Source organism: Lactuca saligna, chromosome 1 (assembly GCF_052625555.1).
Source record: "Lactuca saligna cultivar CGN05327 chromosome 1, ASM5262555v1, whole genome shotgun sequence".
Classification (NCBI taxonomy): Eukaryota; Viridiplantae; Streptophyta; class Magnoliopsida; order Asterales; family Asteraceae; genus Lactuca; species Lactuca saligna.
In genome coordinates, this window is record NC_136417.1 from 145,281,989 (window position 1) to 145,303,104 (window position 21,116).

The window sequence follows — 21,116 nt, forward strand, 5'->3', positions numbered from 1 at the left end:
AAATGTAGTGGATTAATGGTACCAATAATTATAAATTTGAAAAGAAATGATTGGAATAAGTCTGAAGCTCAATAAATCATTCTTTTCCATTCTTGATCTCAAAAGGTCCTATTAAAAAAAGATCTAAACACAAATAAACTGATTGTCGTTCGATTGAGCTGATGGTTGCTGGTTGGGCTTCTCTTTGTTGGCTACATCAGTTGTATTTGACTTTTTCGAACGAAGTTTGAAGTTTTACTTTGAATAACCTTGTTTGGAACAAGACGTGTAATATCATTCTGTAGGGTCTTTCTCATAGACGATTTTTTGCCATCTTCCTTCGATTTTCCCATGCCTAACCAGACCCTATTAAGTTAGGCGTCCCGAAGAAGGGGATGAAGTTGAGGTTAGAAACGGTTTCTCCCATTGTCGCTAGTTCTTCCGTTGCTGGTAGTTCCTCATTTTTCTCGTTACTGCTCCAATTTCTAGACGGACGAATGCTGCCGGGGTAGTGCAAAATAGACCAGCTAAAGATGGAAGAGTGCACGTTGTGGAGCCTAGAGCCCGGGAAGCTCTAAAGGTAAATGAAAGGGAAACATAGCATGTCACAAGACCGAGGCGAGGTTTACGACAACTATTGGAGTGAGGTTGCTGTTATAATAGAGCAACATTTGGGCCCATAGATAGCAATCATACCTTCGAAGGTACGTTTTTTTGAATAGCAGCCCTCGCTTCTAGTCCCACTTGTAGCCTGATCGGGACTTCTTTCTCTCTTTCTTGAATGCCAACCAACTTCGGTAAAGGAACGAAAGTGGCTGGCGACGGTGTAGAGCTATAGCTACAAGGAGCGAAGCTCACACACACACCGTCTGAATGGGCCATGGAAGACTAAGCGAAGAGAACCTCAAATGAAAGGTCAGATAGTGAAAGATGAACAAGGACTTTTCCAAAATTTCAAATCAATTTGTGAAATCCATCGCTACCAAAACCCTAAATATAAGGAGGTGTGCATCCTCCTCACGGTCACAATAAAACATAGAGAGTCTATTGTTCTCAATTGGTAACATAGATAAATTGATTATCATTCGATTGCTTTTCACAGTTTCAAATTCATTCGTAATATCCGTCACTACCAAAACCCTAAACATGACGTGTGTGATCCATTTTTTCAAGTAGTAACATATATCGATCACCATTCGATTGTTTTTTCAATTAAAAATCTAACGTCAATTCCGCACTATTGAAACCCTAAGTTTATCAAAATTTCTATATAAATGTTGGAAAATGAATGGTAAATAAGTCAACTTCATCAAATACCCTAGAAAATGCCCCCAAAAATTGTATTCCATATTTCCATAAACCTACCATCAATTCACATGCTAGGCTGCTACACTTCTAGTCTCACTATTTTTTTTTCCTAAAAATCTCCGCTAGAGGAGCGGATAGTAAAGGCCCTCTAACTATTGACATTTGACAGAGACGAGGAGGAGAGAACAACAACTACAACCAAAATCCTCTCGCCTTCTCCATTTCTCTGCTTTAATCGGATCAATTAATCATGCCATCAGGTCCTAAGAAGCGAAAAGCTGCCAAAAGGAAGAAGTTCAAAGACTCCAACAACTCAAATTCTTCATCAACAACTCATTCTCATCATGGTTCCCTCTCTATCCCCTCTCTATTTCTTCATGTTCTTCATTTTTGCACCCATTTGTGTGTTACCCCAGAATATAATGTAATCTAAATCGGTTGCTTTGTGGGTATGAACTGCTTCTCAATTATTAGCTCAATGTATTGGGTTTTTTCTGAATCCATTCAATGGATCTCCAATTTTTAGCTTTACGCACGTTTGAATTGTCCCACAAGAACACCCGCCGATTCTTTTTTTAAATTTTGAATTGCGTATATGAACAGTTCGGGGGTTGAAGCTCAGTTTATCCAGGGGGGTTTTATGTGCAATTTTAAATTGGTAATTATAACATGAAATCAGAAATAAAATATTAGGATAATCAGTTAAAGTCAAGAGAATCAACTAATTTTATATTCATCACAATAATCAATTATTACCACAACTTATTCATTGGTTTCGCAGTCTGATTCTTTTAGGGTTAAATGTTTGTTTTTTCAACTATGTTTCACTTTTCCCCAATTTCTACAATAAGAAAACGTTATTTTGTAACATTCTTTCACTTTTTTTTTTTTTTTTATCAATTTATGCAACTGACATGAATTATCTCACCTTGATAGGTGAGAGTAATGGTGGGGAACTTAACTCTCCCAAGGCACAAGATCATCATCACAACAATCAACTTCCATTTCTTGAGGTGGAGAAACATGAAGAGGATTTGTCTCATAATGGATCTTTAAAGGTCAGGAGCTTTGAAAAGGCTGCAAATGAGGAAGAGGGTATAATCGGAATAATTGATAAAAGATCAAAGATTGGTTTTGTAAGTGAATCCGAGACATTGCAATACTCTAATAAACAAGTAGGTTCTTTCTGTTTTCTGTTTCCTGTTTTCTGTTTTCCAAATAGTTTAGGGTGCGTTTGGTTGCGGAAAATTTTCCAAGAAAAACGGAAATTTTGAAAACGCGTTTGGTTCGTTCAGTTTTCCAAAGTTTTCTAAGAAAATGAAAATTTTCAGTTTTCCAAATTGTATGTAATTAGAAAAGTGATTTTTACAGTTTTCCAAAGTTTTCTAAATTTCTAAAATGAAAACTCCACCCATTCCAACCAAACGCGATTTCATTGAAAATTGAAGATGAAAACTCAGCCCAGTTTTCCACAACCAAACGCACCTTTAATCATTTTTGCTTCTGCACCAGTAGGGGTGTTAACGGGGTGGTTGGGTTCGGATAGTAATAAAATTGTGAACCGTCATCACGGGGCGGGTACTTCATGTGCACTAACCGAAACCGAACCGAATTAGCAAAAAAACCGAACCGAACCGAACCGAACCGTATAATGGCGGGTAACCACGGTTCGGTTCACGGGTACCCGCTAAATATAAAAATTCAAATACAATTAAAATTACAAACTTCATTCCAACGATTTCTTTCTAAAAAGTACTAAGTCCAAAGAATTATAAAAGCATAATGAAGGTCAAATAACATACATTATAATTGGTATAATAAATATAAAAATAAAAATAGAAGAAAACATAATGTAGAAGTATAAATTGGAATAGCCGTTCATGATTTTTGTTTGGGATATGGCTAAAAGTTATATATATATATATATATATATATATATATATATATATATATATATATATATATATATATATATATATATATATATATATATATATATATATATATATATCAAGCGGTTCGGTTCGGTTATCCGCGGATACCTAAGTATCCAAACCAAAACCGACCCGTTGATATTCGGTTTTTTCGGTTTCGGTTTTTTTATGTTTCGGTTTTTTCGGTTTCGGATCGGCCGGTTCGGCTCGGTTTTTCGGTTTTGCGGTTTTTTTGCACACCCCTATGCACCAGTGATGTCAATCATGCAAAAAAGGTGATGAACATATCAACTACAAGTTATCAAAAACAACATGAAATTAAAAAATAAAAACCACTAAATTAGTATTCTTTCACTTTGGTTATAAGATAATTAAATTATTTTGTGCAGCCTTTGATAGCTATGCAAACAACTTCCTGGAAGGGATGCTGTGGAATACTTGATTTATTGTCAAGCTCTGATCGATAATATTATTATCTTTCATTGCAAATTGGTTTAGTTTGTTGGTTTTTGTATCTCATTTTTTGTAATCATAAAAAAAGGGAACGAAAAGGTGTGTTTAACTAGCATATTTTTTCGCCTATTAACCTTTTTTTTATTTATTTGTGGGATTATTGGTATCCAGAACTTTGGTTTCTTTTACTATTCACAACTATTATGATCATTCTTTTTACCATATAATATTCCATGATAAATATATCAAGATCGGGTTCTTGATTTTTAGGAACCTATGCCCACCTGATACCCACTGTTTTTTTTATTTTTATTTATTTATTTTCTTCTTCTTAAGGTAAATGATTTTTAAGTTCAAAGTTTAGATGTAACTTTAATATTTGTTAGAAAAAAGGATGAATAGATTGCTTGGATTCTTTGAAAGTCGTGATTCACCATCAAATTGAAGTATTTCGATGGTACAGATCGAACACTCAATTGGATGAAATTCAGAGAATGAAATCTGAGAATGTATATGAAAATGTTCTTCAACATGTACCAGAATATTGACCAAAAAACGGATATATCAATCCTGAAAACTGTCAACAGACAGTTACAAACTGTCATAAAACTACCAAACTGTCATTAAACAGATGTCATGGAATAAAGGGTCAACTTTCTAAAATTGGATTTTTGATGCAATTTTTAATATAGCTCTGCCCCTTCGATCCCAGCCAGGGGCTGCCGCCCCTGGGACCCCGCTCCCAGGGGCGCTGCCCCCGGACACCCGTTCGTTTAGGGGCTTCGCCCCTAAATAGCAATGTACTTTAAATCTTGAAAAACTTGAACAAGTGTGCACTCCTACACCATCCTAACTTGTTCAATATTCAACAAGATCACTTTTGGTCAACAAATTTAATCCTATTATACTTAAATAATATTTGATGATATAAAATCACCAACAAACCTCCCCCATTTAAGTGTAATCCTGATTAAACTTAAAACAAAACATAAACAATAACAAACTGATGCATAAATGAAATGTCGTGACAATTGAATTTCATATTAGTATATTACTCAATCCAAATATTCGAATATCAGGGTGTCTCTAAGGATTGAACCCTTTCTATTCAAAGTGAATACATGAAGATAATACACACCAGTTTACATTCTCATAATTTCTAACTTGACACTATATTTAACTAGCTTGTGTCCCATCCTTCAATAAGCATATCAAAGCCAAGTCCCAACTTTTTGAAGCAGCTAAACTTCATGCTTATATAGGTAGTTCTTTTATTCTTGCACATGCAAATGCAATTTTTCAAAGAACTATTAAGAAATAAATTTTCAACCTCCTTAACTTGCAGTACTGAACACATACCTTGGGATGATCATAAAAATGTGTTCCAATCTTCAAGTATTAAGCTTTCCACATTGAATTCAACACCTAATATTGTATTAGATGGGAATTGGGTATCTTAATATAAAAGATTTTAAGTGGACTTTAAACCCATCCCTATAACCGCCTTGTGCACAAGATCTCTTGCTAACCCTTTGGTTAGATGATCGGCTAAATTCAACTGAGTTCTTACAAACTCCACAGATATCACACCAGTCATGATGAGCTCACGAATCATACTATGTCTAACACCTAAATGTCTAGACTTTCCATTGTACACTTGACTATAAGCCTTAGCCAAAGTTGCGGCACTATCACATCTGATAGAAATGGTAGATATCGGTTTGGGCCATAAAGGAATTTCATAAATCAAATTCCTTAACCACTCAGCTTCTTTACCAGCAGCAGACAATGCAACAAACTCAGACTCCATGGTTGAGTTAGTAATACAAGTTTGTTTCTTAGATGCCCAAGAAATGGCACCTCCTCCAAGAAGAAACACCCAACCACTTGTAGAGGAGTGATCCTCTAAGTTGTTAATCAAGCTGGCATCTGAATAACCTTCCAAAACAGAAGGATATCCACTATAAGTTAAACGATAATTAATGGTCCCTTTCAAGTACTTGAATACTCTACTCACAGCTTGCCAATGATGTGAACTAGGATTACTAGTATACCTACTAAGCCTTCCCACAACATATGCTATATCAGGCCTAGTACTAATCATGGTATACATTAAACAACCAATAGCCCTAGAATATTCAAGTTGAGACACTGGAGATCCTTTATTTGGCAAAAGCTTGAGACTAGGATCTATAGGAGTGCTAACAGGAGAACAATTCTCAAAGTTAAACTTTTTCAATATCTTCTCAATGTAATGAGATTGAGAAATTGAAATCCCATTGTTTCCTTGTTTAATTCTTATACCAAGAATTACCTCAGCCTCCCCCAGGTCTTTCATTTCAAAACTGGATGATAAGAATTTCTTGGTTTTATTAACTTCTTCTAAATCAGTAACAAAAATTAACATATCATCCACATATAAACAAATCATGACTCCTTTTCCAGAAGTATCAAATTTGCTATATACACACTTGTCAGCTTGGTTTAATGCAAAACCATTAGACAAGACAACATCATCAAACTTTTGATGCCATTGTTTTGGTGCTTGTTTTAAACCATATAATGATTTCTTTAACTTGCACACTTTGTGTTCATTTCCAGGCATCACAAACCCTTCAGGTTGTTTCATGTATATTTCCTCATCCAAGTCACCATTCAAGAATGCAGTTTTCACATCCATTTGGTGAATCACAAGATTATGTATAGCTACAAGAGCTAATAATAATCTAATAGTAGAAATTCTTGCAACAAGAGCATAAGTATCAAAGAAATCAATACCTTCCTTTTGTCTAAAGCCTTGGATAACCAATCTGGCTTTATACTTATCAATTGTGCCATCCACCTTCATTTTTATTTTGAGGATCCATTTACATCCTAATGCCTTGCAACCAGGAGGTAAATCAGCCAATACCCAAGTATTGTTATGCATAATAGAATCAATCTTATCCTGAATTGCCTCTTTCCAGAAATGAACATCCCTAGAAGCCATAGCTTCATTGAAAGTCTTTGGATCCTCTTCAATATTAAAACAATATTGATGTTGAGAAATAGTTTCATTCCTTGTTCCTTCAACTAAATATAGTTGAAAATCAGATCCAAAAGACTTAGGTTTTCTAGCTCTGGTGCTTTTCCTAGGTTCAGGTACAGAAGTTGCACCACCAGAAACATCTTCAGCTTGAGTAATACTCTTGTTGGAAGATTGATGAATCATGTCCCTTGGTCTAGGTATAGATGTAAATCTCTCTTCATCAAAGATAACATCTCTTGACTCTATCACTGTGTTTATAGACACAGAGTCATTAGATTCTAAGACATAGAATCTATATGCTTTGGAATGCTCAGCATATCCAATAAAGATACAGTCTATACCTCTCTCACCCAATGTTTTCCTTTTGGGTTCAGTGAGCCTTACAACTGCTCTACAACCCCAAATTTTGAGATAACTCAAATTTGGTACCTTTTTACACCAAAGTTCATAAGAAGTATTCTTACTCCTTTTATTTGGAGTTCTATTCAAGATGTAACATGAAGTTAACATTGCCTCACCCCAAAACCCTTCACTTAAGCCAGAATATGACAACATGGAATTAACCATTTCTTTCAAAGTCCTATTCTTCCTTTCAGCTACACCATTTTGTTGTGGTGTATATGGAGCTGTGGTTTGATGTATTATTCCAGTTGATTCAAAATAAACTGGATCATAATACTCAGCATCTCTATCAGTACGCAATACTTTTATTAATTCACTTTTATGAAGCTCAACTTGTTGTTTATAAATTTTAAATTTATCAAGTGCTTCATCCTTAGAATGTAGCAAATAGATATAACAATATCTAGATGCATCATTAATGAAAGTAACAACATACTTCTTGTTTCCAAGGGAAAGTGTTGCATGGAAATCACATAAATCACTATGTATAAGATCCAACACCTTGCTTTCCCTAACAACATCTTTGAAAAGTTGTCTAGTGATTTTAGTTAGCATGCATGTTTTACATTTTTCATTATTTTGCATATCAAAAGCAGGAATCAAACTCATTTTAGACATGTCTTTTAATCTCTTGTAATTAATGTGTCCTAGTCTAGCATGCCATAAATTAGATTTATGAAAATTATTACTAGTACTACTAGAAGCCATGAAAATAGAATTATCACTAGAAGGATAATTAATATTAAGCCTAATCATTCCATTACATATATATCCAAATCCCATAAAAGAACCATGTCTTGACAAGATATACTTGTCACGTTCTAACACTTGTTTGTAACCAGAATTATTTAATACAATTTCAGACACGAGATTCTTACGAATCCCTGGAACATATAAAACATTGTTCAAACACAAACATTTCCCAGAAGTAAAAGTAAGTAAAACAGATCCTATGCCCTTGATTGGTTCAGTTGCAACATTTCCCATCTTAACAACAGACCCATCTTCAATTGGTTGAAAGTCCTTGAACCAATATAGATCTTTGCAAACATGACTTGTTGCTCCTGAATCAACCCACCATGCAACTTTATCATCCTGCACATAAAATGCTTCAGAAATCACAGAAATATAATTCTGAATATATTTAGAATTCTGCAATGAAACAGATATCTGACCTTGTTGCTTTTCTGGATCCTTGGATCCACTGGGTCCAGCACCATCCTTATTCACTTTGCGAAGACGACAATCTTTCTTGAAGTGGCCCGGTTTGTTACAATTCCAACAAACCAACTTAGCCTTCTTGTTGGAAGACTTGTCATCCTTTCCTTTAAACTTCCTTTTTCCATTAGACTTCTTGGGATTCTTTGAACTTTCTCCTTCCACCATGTTCATAGAAGAGGAACCAACTTGGTTCTTGCCTTTAGGATTGTTATCAAGTTCTTGAGTCCTTAAGGACTCTTCAATCCGTAAATGACTTCCAAGTTGAGTCAAAGTTAATTCCTCTTTGTTATGTTTTAGATTATGTTTGAAATCTTTCCAGGAAGGGGGCAGTTTGTCAATTATCACAGCCACAACAATGGCTCCATCCATTTTCAGATTGTGTTGAACAAACTGTCCTAGGATCCTTAACATTTCATGGAATTGTTCCATAACAGGCCTGGAGTCAGTCATCTTGTAATCCATAAAATTACTAACAAGAAACTTCTTGCTAGAAGCATCTTCAGCCATGTATTTGGATTCAAGAGAATCCCAAAGTTCTTTTGCAGATTCGAAATTTTGATAGATATCAAAAAGAGAGTCAGACATACCATTGAGAATATGATCACGACATATGTAATCATCATTTTACCACTTTGATCTCCTTCTTGTTGCCTCCAAAGGTTCATCTTCAACAGATTCTGGTAAGACTGGCATGGGTGTACTAAGAACATACACCACTTTCAGAGTGGTAAGGAGAAAGTGCATCTTCTTCTGCCATCTACGAAAATCTTGCCCTTCAAACTTGTTCAATTTGTTAAACTTGCTTGTCATATCCTTCACAGAATCACCACTTGCCATGATTACAGAATACTTCAATTTTTGTTAGAAAAAGGGATGAATAGATTGCTTGGATTCTCTGAAAGTCGTGATTCACTATCAAATTGAAGTATTTCGATGGTACAGATCGAACACTCAATTGGATGAAATTCAGAGAATGAAATCTGAGAATGTATATGAAAATGTTCTTTAACATGTACCAGAATATTGACCAAAAAACGGATATATCAATCCTGTCTGAAAACTGTCAACAAACAGTTACAAACTGTCATAAAACTACCAAACTGTCATTAAACGGATGTCATGGAATAAAGGGTCAACTTTCTAAAATTGGATTTTTGATGCAATTTTTAATATAGCTCTGCCCCTTCGATCCCAGCCAGGGGCTCTGCCCCTTGGACCCCGCCAGCGGCTGCCGCCCCTGGGACCCCGCTCCCAGGGGCGCTGCCCCCGGGACCCCGCTCCCAGGGGCGCTGCCCCCGGGACCCCGCTCCCAGGGGCGCTGCCCCCGGACCCCCGTTCGTTTAGGGGCTTCGCCCCTAAATAGCAATTTACTTTAAATCTTGAAAAACTTGAACAAGTGTGCACTCCTACACCATCCTAACTTGTTCAATATTCAACAAGATCACTTTTGGTCAACAAATTTAATCCTATTACACTTAAATAATATTTGATGATATAAAATCACCAACAATATTCACCATTTAATCATAACATTGTATAAAACGTGTTGTATGAAATTGTCATTGGCCTACCAGATGCAACTGTTAAAAAGGTGTCTCAGAATACTTTATAATTATATGGGACATAAAATTATGAACTCAAAAGATTTTTGAAAAGTAAGAAGACCCAATTGGGTAAGAATGGATCCTATTTCCATTTCAATTTGTAACAACAATATACTTCCATTTTTTATCATAAAGGGATTGCATTTTGAAAAATCTATCCAATTGTAATATTATACTTTAAATTTTATTTCCTATTATACATTGAAATCTCTGTCCAAATATAACAGTTTTACATTGTTGGGTATTAGGATGACATTTCTATAGTTAGGTAGATTTTTCAAAGTGTTTTAAATAAAGAAATAAACATAAGATGTTATAATAAACAAATCATCGAAAGTATGTTGATATTTCTTGCATCTCACCCAAATAGAAAATGATAACTAATTGTGTAAAATAGTAGATATATAACAATACAAAATGGTACATAACTATATTAATGGTATTTGGTACGATATGAATTGATAGAACAAGGTATCAAATAGTGTTATACTAAAGGAATGGTTTTATTAACAATACAAAATGGTACATAACTATATTAATGGTATTTGGTACGATATGAATTGATAGAACAAGGTATCAAATAGTGTTATACTAAAGGAATGGTGTAAAATATATGACCTTGAATATAATTTAATTATCTAAGGTTATTAGGTATGGCAACATGTTATTAAATGTTATAACATTTAAAGTGTCAACCTCATCATCCTAATCATACTTTTAGTGTTATAACACCCAATGTGGAAATAGACAACACCAAATAACAGATGATAACATCTACCATTTTTTTGATTTTTTAATTTCTATTTTTCTATTTTGTTTTATTTTTTTAATTTATGTCATAATATATTTAAAAAAACATATAAACTAATAAAACATAATTAAATTAAATACTTAATTAAACATACAATTTTAAAAATAAAAACGTCATTACAAAAGAAAAAAAAACATTAGCCGAAAACATACGATAGTCATAATAAATTTAAAAATATAAAACCGATACACTATTTGTCGCCTAACTATTTCCGCTCGATCTTCGCCTTCATTTTTCGGAGCACCTTCGCCCGTCTAGGTGACATATTATCATCGCTAGTTTGAAGAATTGTCAAATCCTTCGTAATGCGATATTCCTCGGCTTCACAACGAAGGAACTTCAAATGCTCACATTGCAACTCATATCTTTTACGTGCGATTTCGTTGTGCTCGTCAAATTTATGTTTCATTTTCGCTTGCTCTCGAAGTCTACTTTTGCATTCCGCCGCATGTCGTTGAGCTCGTCTTGCTTTGCCATGACCTATCGGTCGCTGAGTTGGGGAGATCTCTTCGATGTCATTGAAGTTGTCCAATATCTCATTCGTGTCCGCATTGAGGTCGATGTTCGTGCATGTGTCCGAAACGTCGACCGAACCCGAGTCGCGATACCTCTTGGATTGTTGTTCCGTACATGTGTTCGTTTTATTTCATTTAGGGTCTTCCTTGAAAATCTCCCAAATATTTTCGTGCTCGAAAACGTTACCCGTCTTAATATAATATTTAGTCCTTTATCGCTCTATAAACGTCAAAATCTGTTGCACCACTTTGCATATGCAAGGAAAGTTGAGGATGTTCGCGTACAACTTATATTGTGCAAATCCGAAAGGCAAAGAGGTATTTGTGTTTGGAGGAGGAGTGTTGGGGTTTTGATCCATATGGTTTTTTGTGTAAAACATGAATTGAGAAATGGTATGTAAAAATTTAAATATGGTGAGTAAAATTTGAAGTGAAAATGTATATATATTTTGAATAAAAATTGAATATATATATATATATATATATATATATATATATATATATATATATATATATATATATTAAAGATTTTGACCGTTCTTCAACGGTCCATTTTATGACCGTTGATAAAAAAAAATTCGACACAATTCTTCCGGTTGCCACGATAATGGCCGGTAACATAATGCGTAATAATGGGGACACGGGGCGGTGTTCCTCTCATTGTAACAGTGTTATCCTGGTGCCACGTCGGAATAACGTGCCTTCGCGTTGCCCGCTCCCACGTGTCTAATATCTAATATCTTTAAATACATCAATTATTTCCTTTATTTTTAGAGTAATAAGTCGTTTCATAATGTATCATGTTTGTAATCTATTAATCAACATTATTTTTCTTAATACCGTAGGCATATTTTCTTTGATTTTACTTTTTTGCAAATGGGAATTAAATGATAAGGATTTGGTTCCCTGAGTCAACTGACTCGACCCAACCCTATTGAAACATGATCCATTACCAGTTTGACCTTATATCCTAGACAGCTGACACCGCTGAGCTAGAAGACCGTTGATATTTATAATAGACAAATGCTATTAATTACTTTGTAAGTCTCTAATTTGTCTGTGTATCAATCAGGTCCGTTTGATGGTGTGGAATCCCAATCAAACGGATGATGTCAGATCAAATAGAAGAGAAGGAGAAGAAGAAGAATATGAATCTTTGTATGTATTGATATGAATGAAGATCTGGATACAAAAGATTCACACACACATAAAAGCTCATGTTTCTCTCTGGCCACACAAAATGCTCTCTAATTTCTCTCTTCTCTCTTGGTCGTACAATCTCTAGGGTTTATCAATCTCTACTCCTCACCATAACACCTATATTTATACTTGGATAACATGGGCCATAAATGGGTTTACGACTGTAAGGTGTTTACGACTGTAAACTCAACCGTAAACTCCAAAAATATTACAGAAAAATACAATTTCCCAAAAAAACAAAGTATAAACCATATTTTGACCCAACAATCTCCCCCTTGGTTTATATCTTTCTTTTCTTAATTGACCCAACAAGCTCCCCCTAAAAAGTAGTTGGCTTTCTTGATAATTTTTATTGGGAACTTGTGTCACACCCCAAAACCGGAACGGTGGAAACGTTCTGGGGTGGATGACGTCATGTCAAGTATCATAACACATGCATTATAGTAATCAATGTACAACAAAACATTGCATTAATAGCAATAGTTTTACATAGTTTACATAACAGGGTATCAAAGTAATACAGACAAATGTAATAAGAACAACATGGTACTAAGCTATCTTCATCAACAGCTCCGGGGATGTACCTGTCTAATGCTAACCTGAGAATACAAGTTATTTGAAAAGCGAGTATCAACATTTTTACAAATGCTGGTGAGTTCATAAGTAATTAATGACATTTTATTCAAATAACTTTATAATGTAGTAGTTTAAGAGTTTACAGTGTATTAGAGTTCTTTCCAGAAAATCCTATACTTTCTTTAATAAAAGCAACCTTCTACCAAGACTGGACGAAGTTATGTGGTAAAAAGTAGTTTTCCCTTAATCGCTATCATTATCAAAATACTGAATTTGATTATTAAAGGAAGCAAGAGAAGTCAGGGAAATAACATATGCCTCAGCAGTGAGGACTGCTGACTAAGGCAAAGGAATCATGGACTCCAGGAGAGTATCGAACGAACGACACGCCTGGTTCCGTCTAACAAATGGAGACACAGACCCCAAAAGGTACCAAATGAAAGGTACAACTGGTAAAGTCTAAAACAGTGAATACAGACCGCAGACAGTATCAAGTGAAAGATACATCTTGCAAGGTCAAAACAGAGAATACTGACCGCGGACAATATCAAATGAAAGATACATCTTGCAAGGTCAAAATAGAGAATACAGACCGCAGACAGTATCAAATGAAAGATACATCTTGCAAGGTCAAAACAGAGAATACAGACCGCAAACAGTATCAAATGAAAGATGCATCTTGCAAGGTCAAAACAATGTGACTCTGAAAATGAGTTACCAGCATACGGTGTAAATTGCCGGTGAAATACCGTTACCTTAAGGCCATGAATTATAAGGAAACCTGGGATACTCGTAACCATACTAACCGACACTAGAGTACCTGACGCCCTACAAGCGTCTATAAAATATGACATTTGTCACCCCTTGGCTTGGTGGGCCGTGGACTGTAGCTAGCAGTCAGGGTGCGGGGGTGGCAATCCCGTATAGATCTATACACACAATGCCCGCTCTCTCTACAGGAGACTCTGGTTACCAACTAGACGACGGATAAGGCCGTGTCCCGAAGATGCATCCCAAATAGTGGGTAGTGGGTTTCATATGTAAGTGCTGAACTAGGGGTAGAGACTCATAACTGGACTGACTAGAGTAAAACTATATGTCTATGCTCGCATACATAACATACAATTAATGAATCAACGACCTTCGGATGGCCATCCGATCCCACCAGACCACATCTCAACGAAGAAAAGGAAATTGGGCTGACAAGCCTTCCTATGTCCTTCAATCATTATTTATATGCACCTATACAAGTACAGACATACATCTATCTACGACTAAGTGTGTAACAAGTGGAAACGCAATGTGATGTATAACGTACAGTGTGGAATAACTGAATCATAAAGTGTGAACGAATAGTGTGGAACAACTGAATCATAAAGTGTGAACGAATAGTGTGGAACAACTGAATCATAAAGTGTGAACGAATAGTGTGGAATAACCAAATCGTACGGTGTAAACAAACAGTGTGGTATAATCGAATCGTGAAGTATAATTGTACCAAGTATAAGTGTATCACGTAGTGGAAACGACAACTGGTGAAGTAAAAGCGTGTATCAAGTATAAGTGGCTACAAGTATAAGCGATATAGAGACAATAACCGGTATAAGCGTATCACGAAGGAAATGCATTATCAAGTAGGAGTTTTAAATAAGTAAAGCGAAGCAGCGACATCTAACAAGCAAGAGTATACGACATGAAAGAGAACTTTGATGAAAACCTTGGAAAAACCTTTGTACTTAAGAAAGTCACAACTTGGTATTCTTTGATAAAATAAGTTTGAAAACCTTTAGAAATTATTTGGAACCTTTCATAAACCAGATTAAAGTGAACTTTGATAAACAGTATAAGTAAGAGTGATGAGCAAGTGAAAACATTTTAGAAAACCATTTATAGCATCTTACTCAGTAAAACAGTTTATAGTGTGGTAAATTCTTGTGCATGCGGGTTATCAATCACATGTGATTGGTATGATAACTGGCATGTTTAACTTGTATTCCCCCTATAAAACATGTAGAAACATTTAAAAGGTTCATCCAGGGGTATGAACTCACCTGGTGTAAGTAGGTCCGACGGAGGTGTCGGTTGGGTGTTCGGTGTCACGTAAAGACTCGAACACACTCAATGACCTATTTAACATATGATAACACATGTTCACATAAAATTAGTATATTTAATACTAATTAAACACGTATACGCACTCAAAGGAGCAGAAAACACTTTGATTAAGTGTTTGGGGTGTCCCGGGTAGCGTCTAAAGGTGTGTATGGCTTAGGAATGGAGTTTACTCTCCGAGAGTAAACTCCCAAAGCTTAGTTTACGGCCCAGGTACATCTCGGTCGTAAACTCATGGTGAGGGGTTCTAGTGTGTTTTAGGGCTTCTAACTTGTTCATGGAATTATTCCAGGTCCAAAACTATATAGTATGAATGAGTTTAAGGTCTTTAAGGGCATCTTTAGGGAGTTTACGGCCCATGAACCATCCCTAAGGGAGTTCATGGCCGTGAAGTCCTATGCCATGACTTAAGTGAAGTTTTAAGCCCTTAATACCTTCCTAGCATTTTATAATAATAGTCTAAGGCCATTTGGGGGACAAAAACCAACATTTTGACATCATTAAGGGTGTTTACGGCCATGACATGTGTCTGGGCCGTAAACTCCTTTTAACCCCTTAAATCTTTGTGTTTGGATGATCTAAACCTGAAATAGCAAGCCCCTAATTCATGTATTAAGCCTAAGGGTGGTTTGGGAGTGTGTTTGGGGCATTTTGACAAGGTTTAGAGGTGTTTACGGCCTAAGCATGTGCTTGGGCCATAAACTCTCTTTTATGCCCTAAATTGATTGTTTTAAATGAGCAAACACTCCTAGGCGAATTCCTCAATTTATTTCCAAGCTTTTAGGGACAAGTTTGGGTCTTTTTGGCCTCAATTAAGGTGTTTACGGCCTAAGGAGGATCTTAGGCCGTGAACTCCTTTTCAACAGCTTAAATGGTCGAAATTTAAGTTATATATAATCACAAGTCATAATGTTTAGAATAAGCTAGGGTAAGTGGACTTACGATTTGGAAGCGTTTGGTTGCGGATTCGGGTAAAAAACGAGTCTAGAGAGAGAGAGAGTATAGAGAGAGAGGGTGGAAAAGGCTCAAATGGAGTTTACTCCCCCTTATATATGGGTGGGAGTTGGAGCTCAGTGATATTCTACCCGATACTGTCGTTTAACATGGCTTTTGGCCGCACCCGATTTAGTGGTTGTAATGATAAAAACTAACTTTTCTAATTAAATGGAAATGTGTATTATGAGTTTTTATTTCTCTTATCACGAATTAACGACATAAATAAATGAAATATTGATTTAATTGGCGACCTCTAATTAACGGAACTTTTATACAGTGAAATATTCCGTTAACAATAACGGGGTAATGTAACGGAATAACTTTGGGTTGTCACATCATCCCCCCATTAGAGGGAATTTCGTCCCGAAATTCAGGTCTAGGCAAGGTATTTTGTATGAAAGACCAAGTAGAGGAAGGAGGGTATTTCCTATTCGGTTTGTCCTCGCACTCCCAAGTGAACTCTGGCCTGTGTTTGTCGTTCCAACAAACCTTCACCTATGGGGCGCGGATTCCGTCTCGTGTAGTTAGTGAGTTCCAACTGGTGGATCTACGAGGTTAGGGTTCTCAATGGTTTCTACAGAGGTGAGTGGGATACGAAGAGTGACGTCGGGTAATCGCATATCAAGTCTAAGAAGTGGATCAATCGAGGTGTGAAGCTTATGGAATATCTGAAAGTAGTGGTTTGACGAGGGTTGGACCAATCTCCGTAAAGGATCTCGGGTGGTCCTAAGCTCTCAGAAGGGTAGAGCTTTTCAGTATCTAGAACATAGTATACTTCTATGGCAAGATCATCACTGGCGTGATCTCCATTCCGAAGTTCCTAATGTTCTCACTCGTATTGGGTGTGTAGTCCTTCAGGTTGGTTCTTAGGGAGCTCAGGTGGTCTTTGGTCTCGCGGTTCCTGTCAATTGGCTGATAGAGACTTTCTAGGTCGTCGAGTGGGTTGGGTGAATATGGTTCTCTGTTCTCTATAGAGTGTCTATCTCAAGTTGGTGCAAAATGAACCTGCACTAGAGATTCTTGAGATACGGAAACCCTGAGAGTCGGGGAGATAGGGTTTCACCAGACGAGTGTTGGACTATCTCGGGAGGTGGTGCTACTATTTTTGTGTGAGATAGTATTCGTGGAACACCTAATAGTCCAATGAATTCTCTAAGACTTTGGTTTATTCTAGTGCGGAAAGCGCATGTTCTTGCATAACCTTTCGACTAACACCAAGGCTGGTGTCAAGTCTATAATCTCTTCGGGACATGGGTCATGAGGCTTAATGTAACTACTTTCGCACTTGATCAGGTATTCTTGGCTGCGAAGGTTATCCTGTGGTTCTCAGTATCCTAGTTTTCACTTCGGAGAATGTATTTTATCGTCTACAGCATGACGACGATTTCCTCCATGCAAGAGGGTGGAGGATGATAGGCACTACTTGCTATAAGAAGGTGGACGAAGTGCCTGAGTAGTGCGAGCATCTACTGAAACTACTCTTCCGAAGGTTTTGAGTTTTCTCGGTGTAGGTCAAATCTAGTAAGTATAGAGTCTCATCACTCGGAACTTTAATAGTTCAACCCGCAGTGATTCTCTTGACTACGGCTCCTATTTTATGGAATAGGGTGAAAGGCTTTGCTAAGAGGTTCGTGGTAGAGCTCATACTTAGCCTAACCACCAATACTTGGTGTATGCAGGCAGTATACTTGGTTATAGTGGTCAGCCTCATGAGTCCTGTCCTCTGGGTTCACGAACCTGATGTGTGAGGTGCGAAGGGTCTTTCTGGGGAGTCTATGAAGTATGCTTCAGATGGTTATCATCTTCTGGAGTATCTTGCAGTGTCTTTCGCTTCGGTTTCCATATGACTAAGAGGGGTCAGTCAACAGCGTGCGGTACCCCTCTCATGGGTACTTCGGAAGGTTTGAGGTAAGAGGGATGACTGACAAATCACATTAGGTTTGTTTATTTTTGTTATGATTAGGTTCGGAAGAGCCCTTATTTGCCGAAAAGGCTATGGAGAAGGTTCTTTTTACACAACACTAATGATTTACGCATGGTCGCATGAAGTCAGACCATGATCGATAGAGGCATCGAAGTTGGCATACTTCGACATGACATAAAATGAGGATCGATAGAGCCGACGTGGAACTATAGAGGATCCTGAGTGTTTTCTGAATAGAGTACCTTTTTATTAATGGATTCTCACGAGGCATTTCTATAATCACCTAACATATACTAGTCATGTATAATTAAGGTGGGGAGGACTGTTGACTGAGCGACTCCGCCCTAAATCCACAACCAAACGAGGAACAGGAAATGAGGCGGCTTTCACTCACTCTAGGTCTTTCCATCTTAACTATACGTGGCTGTAACATATATGTTTAGCCATTATATTTTTACCTAATGAATTTTAAATTTTATAACAGTGTTGCGACTTTTGCCTTAATGGGGAAGTATTTACATTTGAATTAGCCTTTTATTGTTTTCAGTTTAGTTATCCAAGATCGAGAGACGTACCAAAATCTACTAAGTCCTTGATGCTTCTCCCTAAGCATTAGAGTTAGACTCCTCCTGTGTCTTTGTCTTTTCCTTCGGTTGGGCAGTCCTTCTTGAAGTGTCCCATTTCACCACATAGGTGGCAAACTGTACGGGTCGCCACATTGGTGGTTGATGTAATGAACTCAACCGGGGTTCTGCAGACGCGAGCAGTATGCCCCAACATGTGGCACCTAGCACAATAGAGCTCCCGGCAGACACCATGATGATGGTAGCTGCACTTGCTGCAATGGGGACGCTTTCCTAAGTATGGTCTCCTAGGTGTAGGGATGGAAGGGTTGGTAGGGAATTTGGCCATCTCAGCTCGTTGCCCTTCGGAAGGTCCTTGAGCCAAGGTACTTCCCTCCTTGATCTTGATCTTTCTCTTCAGTGGATTTGAGTGAGGTTCTTGGGTGGCTGGGAATGAAGGTGTTTTGCTGTTGTCCATTGCTAGGATCGGAAATCCCAATAGGCACCTTGCTAACATTGGCGTTGTTAGCATTCAGGTGAGCCATGACAGCTGCTACGGCTGCTGAGACTGCAGCTTGGAACGTAGCTTCATCGAATAAGAGTGTAGGTTTCTTGCCTGTGGACTGGTTAGGCTTCTTTGGAGGCATGGTTTTTCTTACACGGAAAGGAATACAAGATAATGAGAGACGATGGCTAACCCTGAAAATTTCTGTCCTGAATGTATTAGGCATAAATTTTTCCCATGCCTTGGGTACTGGTTGTCTGAGTGTCGACCTACATCCCTATGATGTAGTCCTAGTAATCAAGGTAGGAGTGTGAGTATCGGAAAAAATCCATAAGATGCGAGTCATTCCTACTACGTTACCTTTATACTGGGAAGGTTTCACTCTCCGGTCTGGAAAGATTTGAGAACAGTTCGGAACGAAATCGCGGAAAGAGAGGCTTATGGCTAAATATTCTCAATAGAGGTGCGGGGATCCGCTCTAATCGTGTAACTGACAACGGGAAACGACGATTTTTACCTAACACATAGCGTGAGTAGTGTAACCACTAACTCACTGAATTGTATTATTTTAAGGGTGTATTAGCATGACGAACACGGGGGTAAGACACTTCTCGGGTTCCATGTACCGGCTCCCTCTGTCTGCCTCGTATCTTTGACTGGAACCGTCGTTGGTTTCTTTCGGGTAGTTACCTAGGGTTCTCCTCTCGTATGGACATATTGAATTTCTACTCCGTCTTACTTCCGAATCCGACTCTGGGCGTCATCACTTCATGATGGATGATTGGAAATCTCGGAAGTTTAGGCGAATCCCTCACCGATGTCCCTAAAAGATATATGCACTTGGTGAATTCAATAGTATCGACCTAGTTCATTCGTTTCCGAGCTGGAAATCTTCTCAATGAACTTCTTCGGGGTCGGAATCAACTCTTCTGCCAAGTACTGAAGTGGATAGGGTTTTCTACAGGGTTCATGCGAGAATGGAAATGTCTAAAGAATCCTAAGAGATTATTAACATTTCACTGGGTGATCCATATCGAGTCCTGTTACGATTACATAGGGTATACAAATCATATATAGCTTAGATCCGATAGGCCTTCGAATATGTGATACTACTCTAGATCCACATCCCAACGAGGAAAAAGAAATAGGGCGAAACCACACATTCTTAGCCTATGGGATCCTTATTATATATAACCTTGGAAGTATACTCTCTGTAGTTGTAGGTATATCAATAAGGATCTTTTAGTTCTTCACACAAGGTTATCTATGTATCCTAAAATACCCCTATGGTATTTTAATTTCTTTTTTGTTTTCTTATCTTCTGAATATGATTATGGGATTTATGCAAGTCTTTTAGTGTTCCAAAATACTTCTATAGTATTTTAACTTTATGTTTGGCTCTAGCATTCCTAGTTGGTAAGTTTCAGACTTGTTGCAACACCACTATCACTCCCAAGCACACGTTGATCGCATCTCGAATAAATGTAGTTATTCAGGTTACATTTATTCTAATATACGATTACATAACTGCCCAGGTTTGACTGTAGTGCTCAACATCCGAAGACTTTTATTACTGTTCTTCTTGTGATACTTGCGTTCAAGTGTTTAGATTCTAGATGTTATTATACTTTGGTAAAATGTGGTTATATTTTAAAGTATAATTCTTGGTCAGAGTGTTTTATCCCTTTTGTATTTATAGACTGTATATCTTTTATGAATTGATATACGTAGCTCACTATAAACAATGCTCTGATACCAATCTGTCACACCCCAGAACGTTTCCGCGCGCTGTTCCGGTTTTGGGGTGTGACAACTTGGCTTCAGCATTAATCTTCAATGAATGACTTTATATTGAGCGGTTGGGCTTTTCTTCAGAGTTTGGCTTTGAACGCACGTCGGGTGAGGAGGCTTGATGTATTGATTCTTGAAAGATAACGCTTTTAGCTTGAGAATCTTCAGAGGGAACATCAAAGAGAACAAATCTT

The 21,116-nt window shown here is 37.3% G+C and overlaps 1 protein-coding gene across 2 annotated transcripts; it reads left to right on the top strand.

Annotated features, from left to right (window-relative positions):
* Positions 1 to 1,352: 1,352 nt before the first annotated feature.
* On the top strand, positions 1,353 to 3,884 carry LOC145045181 (uncharacterized). Of its 2 annotated transcripts, none has more exons than XM_078993532.1 (3): positions 1,353 to 1,634; positions 2,224 to 2,423; positions 3,611 to 3,884. In XM_078993532.1, exons 1-3 carry the CDS (start codon positions 1,538 to 1,540, stop codon positions 3,686 to 3,688), a joined length of 375 nt encoding a protein of 124 aa, XP_078849658.1. In that variant the 5' UTR covers positions 1,353 to 1,537; the 3' UTR covers positions 3,689 to 3,884. The 2 variants fall into 2 exon arrangements, with proteins under 2 accessions (XP_078849658.1, XP_078849652.1); XM_078993526.1 differs by having other exon boundaries at positions 1,355 to 1,634; positions 2,224 to 2,462.
* The last annotated feature ends 17,232 nt before the right edge of the window (positions 3,885 to 21,116 follow it).

Bases quoted from the DNA above. Each gene is read 5' to 3' on its own strand.
- LOC145045181 (XM_078993526.1), top strand. From the start codon at position 1,538: ATGCCATCAGGTCCTAAGAAGCGAAAAGCTGCCAAAAGGAAGAAGTTC. The intron at 1,635-2,223 runs GTTCCCTCTCTA...TCACCTTGATAG, and splicing joins AACAACTCATTCTCATCATG to GTGAGAGTAATGGTGGGGAA. The intron at 2,463-3,610 runs GTAGGTTCTTTC...TATTTTGTGCAG, and splicing joins TGCAATACTCTAATAAACAA to CCTTTGATAGCTATGCAAAC.